Genomic DNA, 18,624 nt, shown 5'->3' with positions numbered 1-18,624 from the left:
TGATAAATTAGACTTATAATTCCAGATCGTTTACCACTCTGCCTGTCTCACCTTTCTTGATCTTCATTGGAAATTTCGTCACTTTGTGGGCAGCAGGGTGCCTAAAATAAAGATATTGTTGGCAAATATTAATAACTAAGCAAGTTTAGAAAACTAAAAAAGCTGATATAGCTGGTAACCTACTGCTATAAAAGAAAATGTATGTTACCTTGATTGACATACAATGCACAAAAAGAAGTGCTCACACTCGTAGCAGCAAAACCGGGTCCCAAGTATGAAACCTTTACAAACACCACACTTGTATCTGAATAACGGAATAACCAAACACATCATTAGAGCTGGAAGGTCAAGTAATGAAAAAATACTCCATTTCATGGCAAGTAGTTCTAAAGTTTGATTTTTTAGTACGGGTCAAATTGTAAGGTTTAACCAAATGTGAATAGAAAAAGCTACCCAGTGAATATGGCTAACAAAACCTAGTACGTTTATTCCTTCCGTATTTTCTATTCTTTTGTTTGTACAACCATATTAACTTCACTGTGAGCTGTGAATTTCAACACTTACTTTATTTCAATAACTTCATGATTTTCTGTGTGGTTTTCTTCCAGTTTTATCCCGGCTGTTTGTGTGTCAAAAAAAAATTCAATGTCAAGCATAAAACATATTCATGATATTTGTTATTTAATTACTAACACGCCCCTGACAGGAAAACAAACAATTAAGTCGTGTTTTTGGCCAATCCGCGCTTTAAATCTGTGCTGAGATAAGGACATGAGTTTCTGCAACTCCCATTGTCCCACAGAAATAGAATGGGCATTCTAACAGTTGACAGGGTACATTATGTGGGGAGGGGGAGGGAGGGAGTGTGCCAGAGACATGGTCATGGTTTGGACTCCTGTTGGCTGGAAGAATTCAGTATTCTTTTATTGTGATAAAGATCTTTCTCAGAAAATATATGCTACATAATAAACACAAACAAACCACGCAAAGTCCATCACAACATTGGATAAAAACTCTTTGTTGGCAAAACACTATATGCTTAACGACCATCAAATAGATTTGAAGAGCGTCGAAATTGTTGACAGGTCAACGGTGTGGAAACAACGACTAATTCTTGAAGCTTGGTATTCTGTGCGAGATAGGAACGCTATAAACGAACACATAGCGCTACCAAACGTTTACAATAGCATTAAGAATTTATAGACTCGATCATTAAGAATGCTCTAGAGACTTTTGTTGCACTCGGAAAGTTCATTTAGTTTTCACACATTCGTTACATAGTATTTTAACAGGACGCCGTTGAACATTTGCATTTTTATCTTGCTGAAGAAGGCAACAGAAGTGGCCGAAACGTCCAAAAACAATATTTTAAGCCAGTGTCAACTTTTTTCATTCGTAATTTTTAACATGCCTGGCTACAACCCAAACATTTTTAGACTCTCATTAGCAGGTTGTTGGTTCTTGCCTTGCTCCGAGGGTTTTTCTCCGGGTTCTCCGGTTTTCCTCCCTCCTGAAAAAACCAACACTTCCAAATTCCAATTCGACCTGGACAGAGGACCCGCATGAAAACCAGCTAGCGCTGATGTGGCTTCCTCTCTAAATATAGTAATTTATTTTATTTATTTTATTTCAGGTGAAGGTCAATGAAGCATCAAATAAGTCTGATAAAAAAAAACATGTAATGTAAACCACAGCTATTTACTTCTGTGATGCTTTTAATGTTTTGACATAAATATATTAGTTTGCCTCTGAAATGAATTTTACACCTACCACTAGCTTAAGGACATGGACAAAAAACCCTTAAATTACAAAGAACAGTCTGACAGTCAGTGAGTGAAGTCAAATTATGGAAGGTTAAGGGCAAAATTGAGTTTGAGGCAACTATCATTATTACATAAAAATGATTTGACTCGTGCTTGACAGCTAAAGAGAACCTTTCCTGTAAATAGTTAGGTGATATTACCCCTTACAATACTGTTTTTGGCTGCTAAGAATATCATGACTACTCACCCACGTAACAGTCGTAGCAGAAGGCAACATCAATGCAGTCAAGGCAGCGGTAATACCTGCCTGACAGATTCACATGACAGCCATTGCACCGAAATAGGTACTCAGTAAAGTGGTGTCGGAACCGTGCCAGAAATAGATTCATTTGCTGGAGGAGAAGAACAAAAATTGTGTTTATGTGAACTTATCTATATGTGGTATCAGTTTAATCTTGATCGCCTGGCATCTTTTTCATAGACAATTTGGGTTGTGATAAGAATTTAAATGGTGTATTTATTATTTAATAATTATTATGTGACACAAACCTTTTGTTGCTGGTCCGTCCGTTTCTCCCTGAGCAGGCCAAATAAAGAAATGTCGTCCCGTTTGATCAACTCCAACCAAGTATCATGTTCTTTATACTGATCCAGCTCCTGTTGTTCATTCATATGCTGCTCAGTAAGTTGGGCTGCAGTCAGTAGAGAAAAAAGTTAGGACTATTTGACGTGAAAAATTGAAGGGAAAAGGATCAGGTGTTATTTTGCTGATTCCAGATTTTCAGGCTAAATTTAATATGAACAGCAGTATAATAATAATTTCGCTCAAGAACATAATTTATGGTGTTCCGTTTCGGCCAAAATCTTGAAGTCACAAAATACACAATATGAAATGCGTATAAATATCATTAAATGGTCACAAATAAAACGAAGGTCATTTACATACATGTAAAGTATAAAATAATAACAAAAAATCAATCAAATGGTGCAAAAATAAATCGAACCTCGAAGCAAATAAATCCAACTTACACAAATATCAATAACAGCAATCTGGCAGTGAGAAAATAATGCTCAGTATCACTGGGTAAAAGCTCAAGCTGGTCAAGTACTTCCAGTGAGACTATACTTCCGGTTCTTTAATTTTGTTATTTTTTTCTTAGTTATCTTTTTAAATTCTGTACATATTTCGTTATATATTTTTAAGGTCTTTTATCCCTCCCACACTTCTTTATTTTTCATTTAATGTCTTGAAGTGATGGGAGTATGTCTCCCTTTGAAAGACCCCCTCAATGTAGATGTCACATTAAAGACTACTGTGTTAGGATGTTGACAGAAACTTTGAGTCTGCCAGCTGTAAAGTTTATTAATTTACTACCAGGGTAATACAATTTTATAAACTCTTGTTTCTCACACTGTTTTCACACAAGGACTTTGCAGTTCTCCCACACTCTCCTTAGAGTTCACAAAAGGTCAGCATTAGATTATCTGTACATTAGATTAAACTTTAGATTACTGTATAGTAGATTCTACATAAACTTTAGGACAAATTAAGTCCTTTCATTTTTGCTGCTGACCTTGTTATTAATTTATGAAAGTTCCTGGCCACAAATAAATTTATCCAAGGCTCATTGAGACATGCAGTAATCGTTTTAGAGTTTTATAGATCCCTGTAAAAAATTCTTAAATATTACCTGAAAGGTCTGAGGTGAAGAACTTGATTCGTTTAGGATCCTGAGAAGTTGAAAATGGTAAATCTCTCTTTGTTGAAATGATTGAAGTATCTTCCTCTGCAAGCAGCAAAACATTCTTGTCAAATTGTGATGCTTAGTTAGACAAACAGACCTGTTATATTTAACTAAGGCACATAAAAAAATATATGTGTAACCTGTTTTAATAAAATAATCTTTGTCCTTTTTATACATTCCAGCCTATTTGCTTTCATTTTTGATTGTTTGTTTGTGCACTCGTTTATATTTTTGTCATAGTTGATTGACTCTGTCTAAAATGAAAACCAAAGGGGTAGTGCTGAGTGTTGGGAATGAATGAACTTTATGTAAGTGTCAAAGTAATTGGCTTTAGGTTAATTGGGGACACTAATGAAGGTGTCTGTACTAGTCCGAGGTGGATTTAAATGAAACCATTTAGCTTGGGTTTATACTTGCCCAGCTTCAGTTTTATTTTCAAATTGACTATATGATACAATTTTTGCTGGTATAACTTAGTTTAGCGTTTTTATATGTAATTGCACAAGCAATAAAAAGTAGAAGTCCTTGCTTCAATGAACCCTCCGCCCTCCCAGGGAGTGGTGCTACTTTTAGTTTACCAGTTGACAGCGATGTGTTTATATTTTTGTTATTTTTTTCCTGAGTGTTTAGGGAATTTTTTAGGGTGCTTGTTTTTGTTTTGATCTCCATAATTTTTTGTGCTGGAGTACTTTAACAAATTGTTTATATTTATTGTTAAAAGAAATAGCAGTAATGGTAATTATTAAACAAGGCTGGCTTATATCTCACACTGCCTGATTAACGTCTGGAAATTGTTATCCACACAGCTCATGAGCTGTGTGGATAACGATTTCCAGACACAGTGTCCTGTCTATCTAGAAACCAGAAAACTTTTGAAATGCAAAATTCCACCCCCACCCCCCCCTTTATTTAAGCACTCCTCAAAAATAGTCCCCCCCCCCATGAAAGGGATGTTGAACAAATAATTATAAGACCTGCACTCACAACTCTGTGAAGTATACAATTTAAGCATGGGAAATGACCATCTAGTTCATTGAAATATAAAAATAACCTCTTTAAACAGTCGACAAACATTATAAAAACACACCAAATACAAAAGAACGTATGAATGGCCAAAAGCAACGAAGATTGAAACAGATTGTCGTATCGGTTTTAGAAATATTGTTGGGCTAAACAGTTTTCAAAGTTAATCTTGTTCACTTGTAACTTTAAATTATAACGCCCGAAAGACACATTTGGTTGCAATAAAGCTATGGTTTTGTCATTTAGCCATGACACAGTCCCTTTAATGACAATTTCAGTTACCTAATGTAAACAATAGTAGGCTCCGTGAGTCCTATGAATTTTAGTTTGATGGCTGGTGTTGGGAATGAAGCAGATTAGCAGTGAACTTCATGAATTGTATTCAATCAATTCGAAGGAGCTGTCTGCCTGCCTGGCCCCTTGTATTGTTTTCACATGGGTATTCTTTATAACATTTTCAAATCTGTGCTTGAGAATGAACAAAGCTAGTTTGCCGCTACACCATTATGCCCCTGAAAATAGTACCTGCAATACTGCTTTGCTCAAGGTCTGAACAGTGACTTGAACATGGCAAATCTCTCTTTGAACTCTCATATGCTGCTGATGTGTCTGCAAGGAGAAAACATTGACAAATTGTGCTGGTAAAAACAACGCATAACTACACCGAAAAGAAACCATGGAAAAACATCAGTCAGTTAGTCAGTTTGCTGGTTAGTTTTCTGGGTGAAGACAGGTTTTCCAATTCCTGGCCTGCCATACACCAAGATACGCCTAGGCTTGGGATAATGTTAAAATTATTGCCCTTGAATATGTCGGTGTAGTCTTCAAGTCTCTCCACTAGCCTTCCTGTCATCTTTAACCCAAGATAGCTGTGACTGTGTATATCTCAGTAATATGAATGGTTAAGACTCTGAATCCCATGGGATGATTTTAACCTTACTTGTGGTATTGTAAATATCCTGTATCTGCCGTTGGAATTCCGTTAGGTCAAAGGATTCTGCAAAAATAAAACAGAAAAATTGCACTTGAAAGTGTTAAGTAGTTTACAGTAGCTGGTTTATCTCATCTTATGGTTGTCGTAGCATCATGACATCATAAGGAATCTTCACTCCACACACTCACGCCACCCATTGGAGTTTGAGTTTTCACATCTCACTTCACTACTTGTTTTGATTTTTTTGTGTAGAAGATAGTGAAAAACTTAATCACAATTATAATTGATGCCAGGTGTTGGGAATGGGGGAGACTATAATATTAATCTTCATGAGCTTTATTCTGTCAATATGAAGAAGCCATTTGCCAAATATTGACTTCAATCCGAAAAACCAGAATAAAATTCATTGACCAAGAACAGCACCACAGTATGATATCGAAGCTGAGGCAGATGTCACATCTGAGATAGGCCTAATTTCGTTCTCAGATCTCTTGTCAAATAGACCTTAGTTGCCTAGCTGTTACGTTAGTTGTTCAAAGTTCACAGTAAAAAACTCAAGCCTCATTTACCCAAAATTCTTCTCAAGCCTCTTGCAATTTCAGAATGTTTTCTTTGCTTAGGTTTTTGTGCTCGGGGGTAAACTAAGTCTAAATGCCATTCTCTGCTGCAGTGAAAACATGTTGTGATCGATATCCAAACCTCCAGTCCTTCACAGTTATGATTTTCTTTGTCTTAACTTGATGAATTACTGATGACTTTGAGAAGAAAGTGGTTACTTCCAACACCGGGATAATGTTATAGTTATGCACAATTTCTTAATTATTACTAACCTGGAAGGTCAGAGGTCATGAGCTTTACTCGTTTAGCATCCTGAGAACTTGATATTGGTAAATCTCTCTTTGTTGAAATAGTTGAACTGCCCTCCTCTGAAAGAGGAAACATAGAGATATAAAGCTCATGATACATCTAAACTCAAAAGACGTATTTTATATAAAGGATACAACAGTTTTAACTTTACAAAACATGTTTCGACATTCCTATCTAATCTTCAGATGCAAATGTTTGTAGTACAATTTGAATTTTCTTTGTTTACATGCAATTACATTTTTTAAATTATGATGTCATTAATCTTATGTAACAATTTGAATTTTTGACATACATGGAACATAAATTAAAGAACAACAACAGCAAAAATATATTATAACAACGAGTAAAACAAAAAGTAAGAATTAAAAAGAAAGACATAAATAATGTAGATGACTGCAAGTGACTATAAACAATTGCCAAGCTTTATCCAACACAAAGCATACACGGCCAGCTGTTTAAAGTGTTTGTTTTGCAAACTCTCATCTTTCCAACCCTTCAGGACTCCTTACAGCCTGTCCTCCCACTGACCCCTCGCCTTAAGCATTCCACCCCTCCCTCATGGCTAAAACAGGTAGTTGCTATGGATAGTAGGCTCACATGCTCCCTTACTCTACCCTGTAATTCCTTTATCATCTGAAAGAAAAGTAATATATGCAAACCCTCAGAAAAAGCTGGTTTACATACCTCCATAGTGAGGCCAATGTTCAAAAACAAAAGGATCACATAATATATTGGAAACAACAGAAGCTGCCATCACACAAGCAAAAGTCTCCCATGACTGACATGTACTGCTGTCTGCAAAATTTGACACACCCTTCACAACAACCCATTCTGACTTCATGTCATGGGCTGCTGCAAAAATTCCTACGTAAAAGAAAAGGATAAAAACGAAAGAAAAACTGGTAAAAGGGGATATGCTGCACATCATTAACACTTGTTTACTGTAAGCATATGAATATGGCGACTAATTATTAATAGTATGTCTTTTGACACTAGCTGCATGTCAGTTACTTATGGACTTCAAACCAATAATAGGACTAATTGTGTAGAGAAGACAAAAGTAATCTGAACAGTGAGAACGTCATGGCGATTTTCGCAAGAGTAAGTATAATCAGCTTAAGGACATTCACGCTAATTGTGTATGCGCATCCTTACTGCACACGTAATTCACGTCGCAACATGCATCAACAAGCAAGCTCGCTGAAGAAATTATCTTTCTAAACACATCATATTGGCTGGTAGCCTTTAAGACTCACTCAAAACTTATTTACTTTACTTTTTTTTATTTATCCACTTCCTATCAAGATAATTAACTCTCTAGTGGCAAGGGAGGAGTGTTGGTGTCTATAGCTCTAAAGTAATGTGTAGCCTAACCTCACCTTTTCCTTCTCTTTCTGCTGCAATGGCTCCTGGGTGTAATTTACACTGCTGTTCAACACTAACTGGATCAGGACAACTCAAAATCTCACCATCACAGTGTACTTGGACATCTCGTGCTTCTGGGTTTTCTAATGGTGCCTCCCAGCCATCAGCGGCATTTCTGACAAGGTTGCCAACATCTTTGCTCACTGGGGTTTTGTAGGCATCTGTTGTAAGCTTGGAGGATATAACCACATCTCCTAACTTGGCTTTTACACGACTCAGACTTTTACAGGAGCCAACACAAAAGGTGACCTTGGGTCTCAGCTGGGTAACTGCATTTCTAGCAACAGTTTGAGAGCCACCAGGATCTGACTCTTGAACACCTCACTAAAGCAACTTTCCATGGCTTCTGCTGATCACCCATGTTTCCAAAGTATGCATAACCAAATGATTGGAAATAACTTCTAAAGGCATTTCTTAGGTAATAATGACATGCCAAGAACTCACAATTCTCAACAGTCAATAGCAGAACATCTACTGGGAGCTGGACATCACTTGAAGGTTTTGATGTGTTTGGAAGAGCACTGAGTTTAGTGAGTTTGATACTAAGAGGTGGTGGGTCTCCATCGTCATCCATTGAACTGCTACCTCCATTCTCAGGTGCTGACATTATGAAGTGGACTTGTTAGAGATGTTCCTACAAGCAATGCAAAGTATACATTTACAAATAAAATCAGTAATTTTAGGAAAGAAGGAAGTAGCCAAGCTTGTTTGACAATAATATAGTTATTCTGTAACTGTACATTGTGCCTATGGCTTCTCTTTAAGTTAATTTACATTATAGTCAGCATGTCTGTTAATAATATGGTGTGTCGCTGGTTGTGAATTAATTGATGGCAAACCAGAAAGAGACCATAAATGGATATAATGTGTATGCAATTTATCTTTGGTTTTCACGAACCTGTTCAGCCAGAATCATGAATCATGGTGCTCAAAATAATCAGCTCATGCATCATCAGTAGTGGACGGGCAATTGAATAGCTTAGCTTGGTGCAAAACTATGCTAAGTGAATTTTGGGGTGAAATTTTTTCCCTTCAAAAATGCTTGAATTTTTGCATGTGCCTTTTAATTTAGTAGTAAAACATTCCCTTGTAATTTTTTTGGCTGGTTAGCACTTTGTTTCTGAGAAAAAATTTAATGAGAACAAATTATCGAAGCGTGCGCAATGAATGCAACGAAGCGGAACAAGTTGAGATTACAATTTAAATTTTTCCCTATTGTGCTATGTTTGGCTGCATGGCGCAATGGGATAAAGCGCGCGTATCCGGTGATGTACGGATTTGCTGGCTTCGGGTGCAGGTTCATTATTCACGGATGACAACCAGATTTCAACTGTTCATGTGTTGTGCTAATTTTTGCTCAAATCATGTGTCATGTATAACCCGTTTACCACCCTGTTGAATGTTTTGTGTTGAGTCAAGCAAAACAGCGGGTGACATTAATTTCTTTAAACTTAGACTTTTGGCAGCCTATCACTCACCATTTAATACCCAGTTAGAACATGTATTGGCATAACATGTTCAAGCTTAGATGCAACTGACAGTAGACAATGTACGTCATGAATACAATGTTTTCTTGTAAAAATCCTTGAACTCATACAATTATTTTCCCAACTGATCTACAGCATGGACACTTTAACTGTGAATGGTGAGACTTTTCTCAATTTATTTTTTAACCTCCTTTTTAGAAGTAGATAATAACAACCATGCTTCAAAGCTGCAATGGGATGTCATTTTATCTGACACTTAATTTCCCTATCGCTCCCCTTCCCTTTCCTCAGAGGCAGCTATAATAGCTGCAGTCATTCAAAGCAATGTCTAGCAAAACATAATCATTTCTGCTGCAAACATTTTTGTTCAAGAACAACACGAGATGTTCCTAATTAGGAAAAAGAAACCATCCCTGAACACTCAAAAGGACTCCATTCCAGAGAAACTGTTTACTTAGTTAAATCCACATTCTGTTTTCCACGCCTCATTTATTGTAATTTAGTTTCACACTTTCTTTTCTATAAATATCGTTCTGTATCATGTAAAATTTGCATAAATTTGATAATGGTGACATGTCGTCGCCGAAACATCATGTTTTTATAGCGTTATTATTTATTCTGAACTGTTAAATTTTCAATAAAAATTTTAAAAAAATAATAATAAAATAAAAAAATCAAAAGTTGTTTTTCTTCTAATTTTGGAATTAACTGTTTTTCGATCTCCAAAGTCTTTCTGTGTCTATGCAGTGAAGTAATAACACTACAGTATATACTTAAAGACTCACCCATGCTTGTTGAAAGCATCTTTCTCCAACTTTTTATTTGAAAAATATAGAAGAGGTCTTGGCCTCTTCATTAATATTTCCTGCAAATTAAACAAAACAATCCATTTAATAAACACTACTCTAATATGGACATCACTTAAATGCTGGACAGTTTTATAATTATTATATATTAACATTTCTATAATTTAAAAAACACATCTTTCTAACATAGACACTTCTTTATGGTCAATAATTTACAGCAGGCAACTAGGATGCATTTGGTCCCTCCAGGATCTAGATCAATAACACTCAAGTGTAGTTATTTTTATAAAATAATGTTTAAATAAACAAATAGAAACTAACACTCACCTATCGAGGCATTATGACATTCTTGCCCTGTGTTGTGAGTAATCACATGATGCAGGCTGATTGCACTGAAAGAAAAAAAGATAAACTAAAACATCAAGAGTTGAATGGCTTGGTGCAATTAAGACAATGTAGTACAACACAACAAGACAACAAGCCTGATAAAATGAAAGGACCCTAGTCAACCATGCCTTTGTTTTTGTTTACATACAAGAGTTTCGGTATTATATTTTATGTGGACAGTGTCTAAACGAAAGAGATCACTGTAAAACTGTTAAAGATAGTTAAATACACATCCAGTAACACAACTTACAGCAAGGAGTATATGTTATAAGATTTCGCTGCACCATACAATTTTTATAATTTCTATGGCATCAGAAATTGTGGAGGCTGACTAGGGTCCTTTAATGCTACAGATAACTAATTAATTGACAATGACAATTTGGGATATGTCAGAGACTTAATAATATGGGACTAATTAAAGCTCTATAATACATGTATACATCCTTAACAAATCATTTCTATCTTGGTTTGTGCATTACATAACCTGAGGGCTGTATGCATTTTAATAAACAAGCAACAATTTGATGAACATATTTTGATGACTTGACAACTCAGCCTCCTATACAGATACCGGTATTTGTTTACATTGTAACCTGGGGGTCTCCTATAATCTTATAAAAATATGAGGATGCTCATCCAGAAAAATTTTTTAAATTACGCCAATATAATACTTATAACACCAATGAATCTGGATGTGGTTTGACCTATTTTGATGCCTAAAGGAAACATTTTTCATGTCTAATAAGTCTAGTCTGCAGAATGGCGGCATCTTTATTTCTTCTTGTGCAACCCTAAATGAGACGAATTCTACCGGTTTCGCTCCCAATCGAATTCGCACCGTCCGAGTTCGCTCCCACCTTATACCGCATTCGCACCCTGTGTGACCGAGTTTGCTCCCTAGTGTGACCGAGTTCGCTCCCTAGTATGACCGAGTTCGCACCCACCCTTTTCGAGTTCGTATCTAACTTTTTCGAGCCTTCTTAACCGAGTTTTCAGTCGCAGCCATTTTGAAACTTAAGACACGGACGCGAGATCTGGGGCGACCGGAAACAGCAACGTAAGATGTTGTTTCCGGTCGGTTGAAATACTGTATGCAAACAGTTGTGGACAGATTAATAGAGTACCCAGCCCAAAAAAAACAGACTACAAAACACAAACCAATTGTTGATCATGACTTTTATATATTTGGTGGCTCCTAAAGGAGCCGATTTTTTGCGTGACCGAGCCACAAGGCTACAAAGTCACGAGTGACTACTCGGTGCGTGGTCCGTGCAGCTTGGAGCACGCCGTCAGCAGCTGCTTGACTGTCTTTTCCCCGTTTTTGTGCTGATCCCACAAGCTGAAAATTCTGGCCTGCAGCTGGCGGTAAGTCTTCCTTTGGTAGCGGCGTAGTTTCTGCTCCGATACCATCCTGATTTGAAGTGTCGTCAGCCGGCTTTCCTCGTGCAGCAGTGTGATAAGCATGTAGAATGGCAGTTGACTCTTGCCCTGCGCTCTCCTGTTCAGCCCGTTGTGCCAACCTTCAACATCGTTGTTTGTCCTAATGGACTGCATGTAGACGGACCAGCTTTTTGGTGGCCAGGTGGTGCTTTTGATCCAGGTTTTCTCCACGTACTTTGCGAACTTCTTAAGCGCATCTGACGTCGCCTTTCTCTTCAGCTTCTGGAAGGACTGCTTGATTTTCTTTGCTGGCAAGAAGGGAAGGGCCATCATTTTCCTTATTAAATCGTGGGTTCCCTGGTCTGAATTGTATACGGTTTGCAGGCCTAGTTCTTGAACCTGAAAAATAACAACAAGGGAAAAAGAATTCTAATTAATAATTTGATCTAAATCACTGTTGTGATTTACAACAAATTATCTTGACTTTCTTGAATTTTTTTTAGTTTATCAAACAAAATTTGACTTTGAAGAAGACTTTACAATTAAATCGCGTGGTCAATAATAACACAAATATGAAATTTAGTGTTCGGGTGTTAATATTATAATCGACGTATCGACGATCAACATATCCGTCAGGCACAATTTTCATGAATTAAAAGGTCGTTGGTGTAAGAATTTCAGTGCGATGATTTAAATGGTGTATTAGTTTGTATAATATAACATACCTTTCTCCATAAAGCTTGGGTCAAGTGGAACAAGCAGCCCTTGATTTTGACCGACGGGAAAACGACGCGAAGCGCTGACCACAATGCCACTTCAAAGTCCACTGTGATTCTTTTCACGTCAGGCGAGACTGGTAAAATGCGGGCGAGGGCCTCGAAGACAGCTTTATAATCCTTCTTTTTTTTGCCAGACATGACTACGAACACCAGGGGGACTTGTTTGGTGTACTCGCCACTCCGGACAAATGCATTTATCGTAAGCAGCTGGTTAAAGGGCTGACGACAGAGTTTGAATGTTCCATCGATGTACCAGCTCTTGGCACGGCACAAGACTTCCAACTGTTTGGTGCTGGCAAACATAGAACCATAGAACCATAGACCATAGAACCAGGGAAGCTGGCTGGCTCGTCGTTCTGCGATGCTGGGATTGATGTATCCTAGGAGGAATAAAATCAACATTTAATAATAATCCTTTCCCACTGTAATATGGTTTTCTATTTTCTCTAGGAGAATAATGGAGAACTTAAAGACTTGCCGCTGCTGACGATAGTTTTTCTTTTCTTTGGTGACTTCATAAATAAAGGCTTTCGAACGTACTTGAATTTTTTTAATTCACTATAAACATATTGTTTGGGTTTTTTTTCAGCAATGTTCTATAAAAAAGTCATGTATTTTTCAAATGTAAAATTAAAGTAGAATAACGTACCATAGATTGCTCTTGCTCTGAGGTGACGGCTTCTGCGACCTCCATAGACTGATCAAAGACGGCGGCGTACGATGTATCCTAGGAGAAATAAAATCAACATTTCATGGAGAACTTAAAGACTTGCCGCGGCTGACGATAGGTTTTCTTTTCTTTGGTGACTTCATAAATAAAGGCTTTCAAACCCGCTTAACGTACTTGAATATTTTAATTCATTATAAACATTTTGTTTCATATTTTTAGCAATGTTCTATAAAAAAAGTCATGTCAGATTTTTCAAATACAACTAAAGTAGAATAACGTACCATAGACTGCTCTTGCTCTGAGGTGACGGATTCTGCAACCTCCATAGACTGCTCAAATAGGTCTGCTGAGGAGTCCAAAGGCGGGTTAAACTCTTCGGACACGAGGATATCCGCTGACGTTTCTCCGTTCATAGTGCTCTCAGCAACGGGGTCTCCGAGACAGGATGCGCAACACCAAGTGATGTCAGCACCTTCCCGCACAGCAGTGCGATAGGCCTCTTGAGAAATACCTGTAAAACACACGGGGACAGATTTTACTAAAGGAAGACTTACACTAGACTCTCCCATCGCCCTTCTTTAATCATTCTATTATTATCGTGACTTAGATAAGTTTTAAGGTATGTTTTTACCCCAGGTTTAAGCATTCTAGCATTTAAACAAAGATTTAGCCAAGGTATAGAAAAATAATGTGACAAATTTCTTGGTTTAATTCGACTCCAATCTTCTTTAGAAACCCTAACCACCCCTTTTACACCCTCCTTTATTACCATTCTAGCATTAAAGCTAAGATTTAACCAAGATATAGTGTGAAAAATTACGTGGTCAGTTAATCATGTTAGTCATGATAAGTAACCTCTATTACTCTATTTAAAACCGCAAGCAGACCAATTGATTATAAAAACCGGTAATTTATAAAAATCTCCTTTTTTGTAACAATCATCTTCACTTATTGACTCATGACTCACTTAAAGGATGTAACAGTGGTCCGCGAAAAGACAAAAAAAAAGGATTGGGATGGTACTTACCGGTATTACATGTCCGGTGATTCCATTTTGAGCAACCATCGCATTGAACTCCTTGCTGCCTTTCACGAACGGGTTCCTTACAAAAGATACAATCGTCGCTAACAGAAGCCATGTCGAGTTGATGAATATTTCCAGATGATGATTCGTTGCCGTGAAGTTGATTTTGCCGTGAGAGATTCTCGAATGTTGATCAATGATCTAATGAATGTTCAATCAGCCTACCGGTCCTTAAATACTCGACTACGTATAATTAATATATTCATTAGGATCACATTAAATTCATCTTAATGTTATGTTGATGTGTTGTTTAACTAATGTTAGTTATCACCTGGGCGAGATTTTTTTCGTTTCTTTTGTTAAGGCACTAGACGTGCTAATAATTACATGTAACACTAATGAAGTAGTGGGCTGGCTTTCAAAGGTGAGATTTTTTTTTCATTGTATTGTCCTTTGTGTTTTATTGCTAAGGCACGCGCGTTTTAAACTAACCTTTTTAGAGTTTTGACTAAAACCCTCTGGAATTTTGATTAAAAAAGTGGTCAGAATGAAATAAACGTGGCCGTCAAAAAGCTCGTCACTGATTCTGGCGTTCTTCTGTTTTAGGCGCTTCAACTCTTTAACGCAAGCGCGTTTGAATAAAGCTTTTGTGTCGAGCGAAGGTGAGATTTTTTTTCATTATGCTGCTTCTGTGTTTCATTGCTAAATAAAGCTTTTGTGTCTAGCGAAGGTGAGATTTTTTTCATTATACTGCCTGTGTTTCATTGCTAAGGCACGCGCGTTTTAAACTAACCTCTATTTAGAGTTTTGAGTAAATCACTCTAGAATTTTGATTTTCAAAGTTGTCAGAATGAAAATAAACGTGGCGCTCAAAAAGCTCTTAACTGATTCAGGCGTTCTTCTGTTTTATGTGCTTCAACTATTTAAAGGCAAGCGCGTTTTGAATAAAGCTTTTGTGTCAAGCAAAGGTGAGATTTTACAGTTTTGAGTAAACACACTCAAACGAGCTAAGTGGGTGTTTTAAATAAAACTTTACATAAATAAAAGTCCGCGAACGCTTAAGAATCTATTATGATAACAGACGAGCTAAGGTTCTACTACTAGTAAATCAGAGGGAAAACTTCAGCTTTTAGGCTCAAGAAAAGGGCCAAGTTTGCGAAGGCGGGATTTTTTTCGTTCTTTTGGTTTATACGAGAATTTCAATGCTAACGCGGGGGCAATTTGATTCATCTTTTAATTCATTCGCTTTGGTATCTAGAAAGTTTAATTCATTGAAAGAAAATACAGTCGACTCCCGATAACTCGAACCCTCGCTAACTCGAACCTCGCGCTAACTCGAACCAAAATCGATTTCCCCTGGATTTCCGTTATACATTTACTGTAATTTTACCCTCGGTAACTCGAACCCTCGATAACTCGAATCTTCCGCTAACTCGAACCAACTTGTTTTCAACTCCCGATAATTCGAACTCCCGATAACTCGAACCATTTTCAATTTCCCTTGAAGGTTCGAGTTATCGGGAGTGTACTTAAGCTTTCAGTCTCATGAAAGCCTGGGTTCCACTGTTTCGTATTCAATATGGCGACCATGTTTACGATAGAAGCCTAACAGCCAGCTTAATGCAGTTCAGTTCTGTCAGTTTGTCGAAGAGGAGTATAAAGAACTAAAGCAGAGTATAAGAGGAAGAAGTGTTACAAGTTTAATCTTTCAAACACAGAATAAGGTAGTAAAACCTTAGAATCACAAACTACAATTTCAATATGCTAGCGTACGCTCAACTGAATTTAAGTTAAGCTTATAGAAATCGTCTAGAAATTATCGTTTATGTTCAAAGTGTGATTTGGTATTAACTTCAAACAAAGTTATTGCATGGGTGCGAACTCGGTTTTTATTAGGAGCGAACTCGGTCATACTTCCTTCATACTAGGGAGCGAACTCGGTCACACTGGGTGCGAACGCGGTATAAGGTGGGAGCGAACTCGGACGGTGCGAAATCTATTGGGAGCGAAACCGGCAGCGACCAATGAGACCTCAATGGCTAAGTGTTCTGTCCTGATCACCCTTAAGCCTAGGTGAGACAGGAATCATATTCACCTCACTAAGCGAGATGACGAGCATCCCCGTCCCTTTTCATATGGGAGAACCCCTGGGCATTAGAGGTGAACATCAATGTACGGTATATTCGACCAGGCTCAAGTCCTTCTAAGGATTATGAGAAAATATTTTGAGACCATGGCAGATCACCCGGCCATGCTCAGTCAAGCAAAACAAATTGAGCCAAATTGTTTTTGAGAAATTTACTTTGCATTTTACAAGTAGTCTTTGATCAAGCCAACAATGTAAGCTGATGGGGAAAATTAAAAGTATTGAAAGCTTATATGTCGGCTTACAATTGCCATCGCATTCCCATACAATCACTGTAAATTCTGACAGCGCTGCCTACCCGTCAAGATGGCGTCCAAAACCGCGAGAAAGTCTATTTTATACTTGATCAAATCTGTACTACAGCTTGCTGATTCGTCGATGCATGCACAATGACAGCATTAGCACAAAATCTATAACACAGAATTCAACTGCTAACAAGAAACCGGATCAAATTCCACCACATTAATACTGCAAGAGAAATCATGCAAGTTGCACACATTTTTATGCAGATGAGTCGAAAGTGAAATCGCTAATTGTTGTCTGAGTTTCTGAAATGTGCCGTTAAAACTACGAAGTTGTAATCTATGACACGACACAAGGCAAAAGAGCTTGTTACTTCAGAGAAAAGGAAGGAACTTTCTGTGAACTAAACAAAGAAAGACCACGATCGACACGATCAACAAAACGAAAGCTTACCTTCCCTCGAGCCGGTCTTGACTTTCTTGATTTCTGACACTGTAGCAGGAAGAACAGCTAACCTTTTCACCAAACTCACGTGAAGACGGAAGTTACATATTTGATAACACAATCATTAATCTTTTGAGCTTTTAGCAAGTTTGTTTGTCACCCAAAAGGACAGTAAACAAACGAGAAGCTTTCCTAGCAGAGCATTCGCAGATGCAATCAATCAGGAATCAAAGACATTTTCCACCCAGACTCGTACCCAGTCATCCCCGCGTTGTCAGAAAAGCAGACGTTGCGTGACTAACCAACTTATTCGCATTTTGAGTCACGCTAACTTCTCTTTCCAGGGTTTTTGAAAAGGAAAGGAATTAATTTACAGTAGCTTCATTGCTATATGTAAGATACCGACATCGTTAACTCAAAAGCAAGCAAGCTTTGTATAGCAAGCCTGCATTCAGATGATTTCACGCAGAAAAATACGTCCCTTTTCCCAAGCAAAGCATTATTGTAAAGCAACTTCCGTGACTTCTGTCAGCTGTTTGTTTTCGTTATACCGGGGAGTTTGAGTTCTAATAAGCGCCCCTCTTTTAATTTGTAGAGAATCAACTTTGTTGGAAAAATTCGATCGATATCTTTGACTAAAGAATCTTAAAACAATATAAAATTATTGATTTTTTGGGTAATCGAGCTTGATTTGTTTTTTTCTGTACTGACGAGCACTAAAGAGTCCGAAACAGCTGTCTACAGCTATGCATCCTTGACTCTCGGATTGGTCTCTATCATGTCTCTGCCGCATTTAGTTTTCTACGCAGTTCGGTCAGCCTTAGAGTTTCACGTTTCTTGATTTGTTGCCCCCGCAGGGTTTTGGCCCAGAGGCATCATTGTAATCCGCGCGAATATAGAATATATATATAGTATATACCGGAAAAATCTCGATTTGATCAATTTTTGCCCGCAAATAGTCTCGGGAGTTGTAAAATGCCGACAAGCTTAAAGCCCGCAAGTAGGTATCGGGAGTTGAAAATGCCGACATACGGTGATTGGTCAATGATGACGCAAGTAAACGATGATTGGGTAATGCTGACAGCCCAAGCATGAGCACGTGCACGGATGACAACAAGCAAACAAACGACGCTTGTAAACGTTGATTGCAGTTGGGCAGAATTTTGAAAAAGATAATTTGAGGTTTTATTCGAGGCCTATTCATTTCACAATGTTTAAAAGCCGAAAGCAATGCAATTGTTGAAAAGACTTCGCGATAATTAACTAAGTAACTCGCAGAGAAGTAAGAAAATCCACATTTTTTACATCTGAGTGGCCGAAGAAGAAATATGTCTAGGAACACTTACGAACATATCAAGCCATATCTTTAAATTTGTCTGCGATTTACGATAAGCAAGCCTTATGGTGGATTTCCACTGACGCGTTTTTGTTTACGCACGTTAACGCGCGTAAAAATTATAAACGTACGTAAAATGAAATTTTACGCGCGCGATTACGTGCG

At 37.7% G+C, this 18,624-nt stretch overlaps 3 protein-coding genes and 1 long non-coding RNA gene across 7 annotated transcripts in view; 1 reads left to right on the top strand and 3 right to left on the bottom strand.

Moving 5' to 3' along the window:
- LOC144652494 (uncharacterized) overlaps positions 1 to 18,624 on the bottom strand; it is a 105,778-nt gene that overhangs the window by 7,135 nt on the left and 80,019 nt on the right. The gene's annotated exons all lie outside the window — the stretch shown is intronic.
- LOC144652487 (uncharacterized) overlaps positions 1 to 18,624 on the bottom strand; it is a 90,508-nt gene that overhangs the window by 43,465 nt on the left and 28,419 nt on the right. The window contains exons 7-15 of one of the 3 annotated variants that reach the window (XM_078512500.1): positions 6,296 to 6,391; positions 5,472 to 5,528; positions 5,057 to 5,143; positions 3,455 to 3,550; positions 2,313 to 2,455; positions 2,011 to 2,155; positions 565 to 619; positions 209 to 304; positions 52 to 101 (exon numbers count right to left, since the gene is read on the bottom strand). The exons of the other annotated variants lie outside the window; for them this stretch is intronic. Of the exons in view, the coding sequence (XP_078368626.1) occupies positions 52 to 101; positions 209 to 304; positions 565 to 619; positions 2,011 to 2,155; positions 2,313 to 2,455; positions 3,455 to 3,550; positions 5,057 to 5,143; positions 5,472 to 5,528; positions 6,296 to 6,391 (825 nt within the window). The remainder of the gene's footprint in view (positions 1 to 51; positions 102 to 208; positions 305 to 564; positions 620 to 2,010; positions 2,156 to 2,312; positions 2,456 to 3,454; positions 3,551 to 5,056; positions 5,144 to 5,471; positions 5,529 to 6,295; positions 6,392 to 18,624) is intronic. 3 annotated transcript variants of the gene reach the window in all.
- Positions 1 to 18,624, top strand: part of LOC144652695 (uncharacterized) — a 34,367-nt gene that overhangs the window by 8,408 nt on the left and 7,335 nt on the right. The window lies entirely within an intron of this gene.
- LOC144647949 (uncharacterized) lies at positions 12,791 to 14,852 on the bottom strand. Its single transcript, XM_078507617.1, has 4 exons — positions 14,294 to 14,852; positions 13,548 to 13,777; positions 13,246 to 13,323; positions 12,791 to 12,976 (listed from the first exon to the last, which is right to left on the bottom strand). Exons 1-4 carry the CDS (start codon positions 14,403 to 14,405, stop codon positions 12,791 to 12,793), a joined length of 606 nt encoding a protein of 201 aa, XP_078363743.1. The 5' UTR covers positions 14,406 to 14,852.

Source organism: Oculina patagonica, chromosome 4 (genome assembly GCF_052425735.1).
Source record: "Oculina patagonica isolate OP01 chromosome 4, crgOcupat, whole genome shotgun sequence".
Lineage (NCBI taxonomy): Eukaryota > Metazoa > Cnidaria > Anthozoa > Scleractinia > Oculinidae > Oculina > Oculina patagonica.
Note: the sequence above shows the minus strand (reverse complement) of the source record. Positions and strands in the feature narration are given on the sequence as shown.

Coding starts and splice junctions, on each gene's coding strand:
- LOC144647949 (XM_078507617.1), bottom strand. CDS start 14,405: ATGGCTTCTGTTAGCGACGATTGTATCTTTTGTAAGGAACCCGTTCGT. Junction 13,324..13,547: donor CAGAGCAAGAGCAGTCTATG/GTACGTTATTCT, acceptor TATTTCTCCTAG/GATACATCGTACGCCGCCGT. Junction 12,977..13,245: donor CAGAGCAAGAGCAATCTATG/GTACGTTATTCT, acceptor TATTCCTCCTAG/GATACATCAATCCCAGCATC.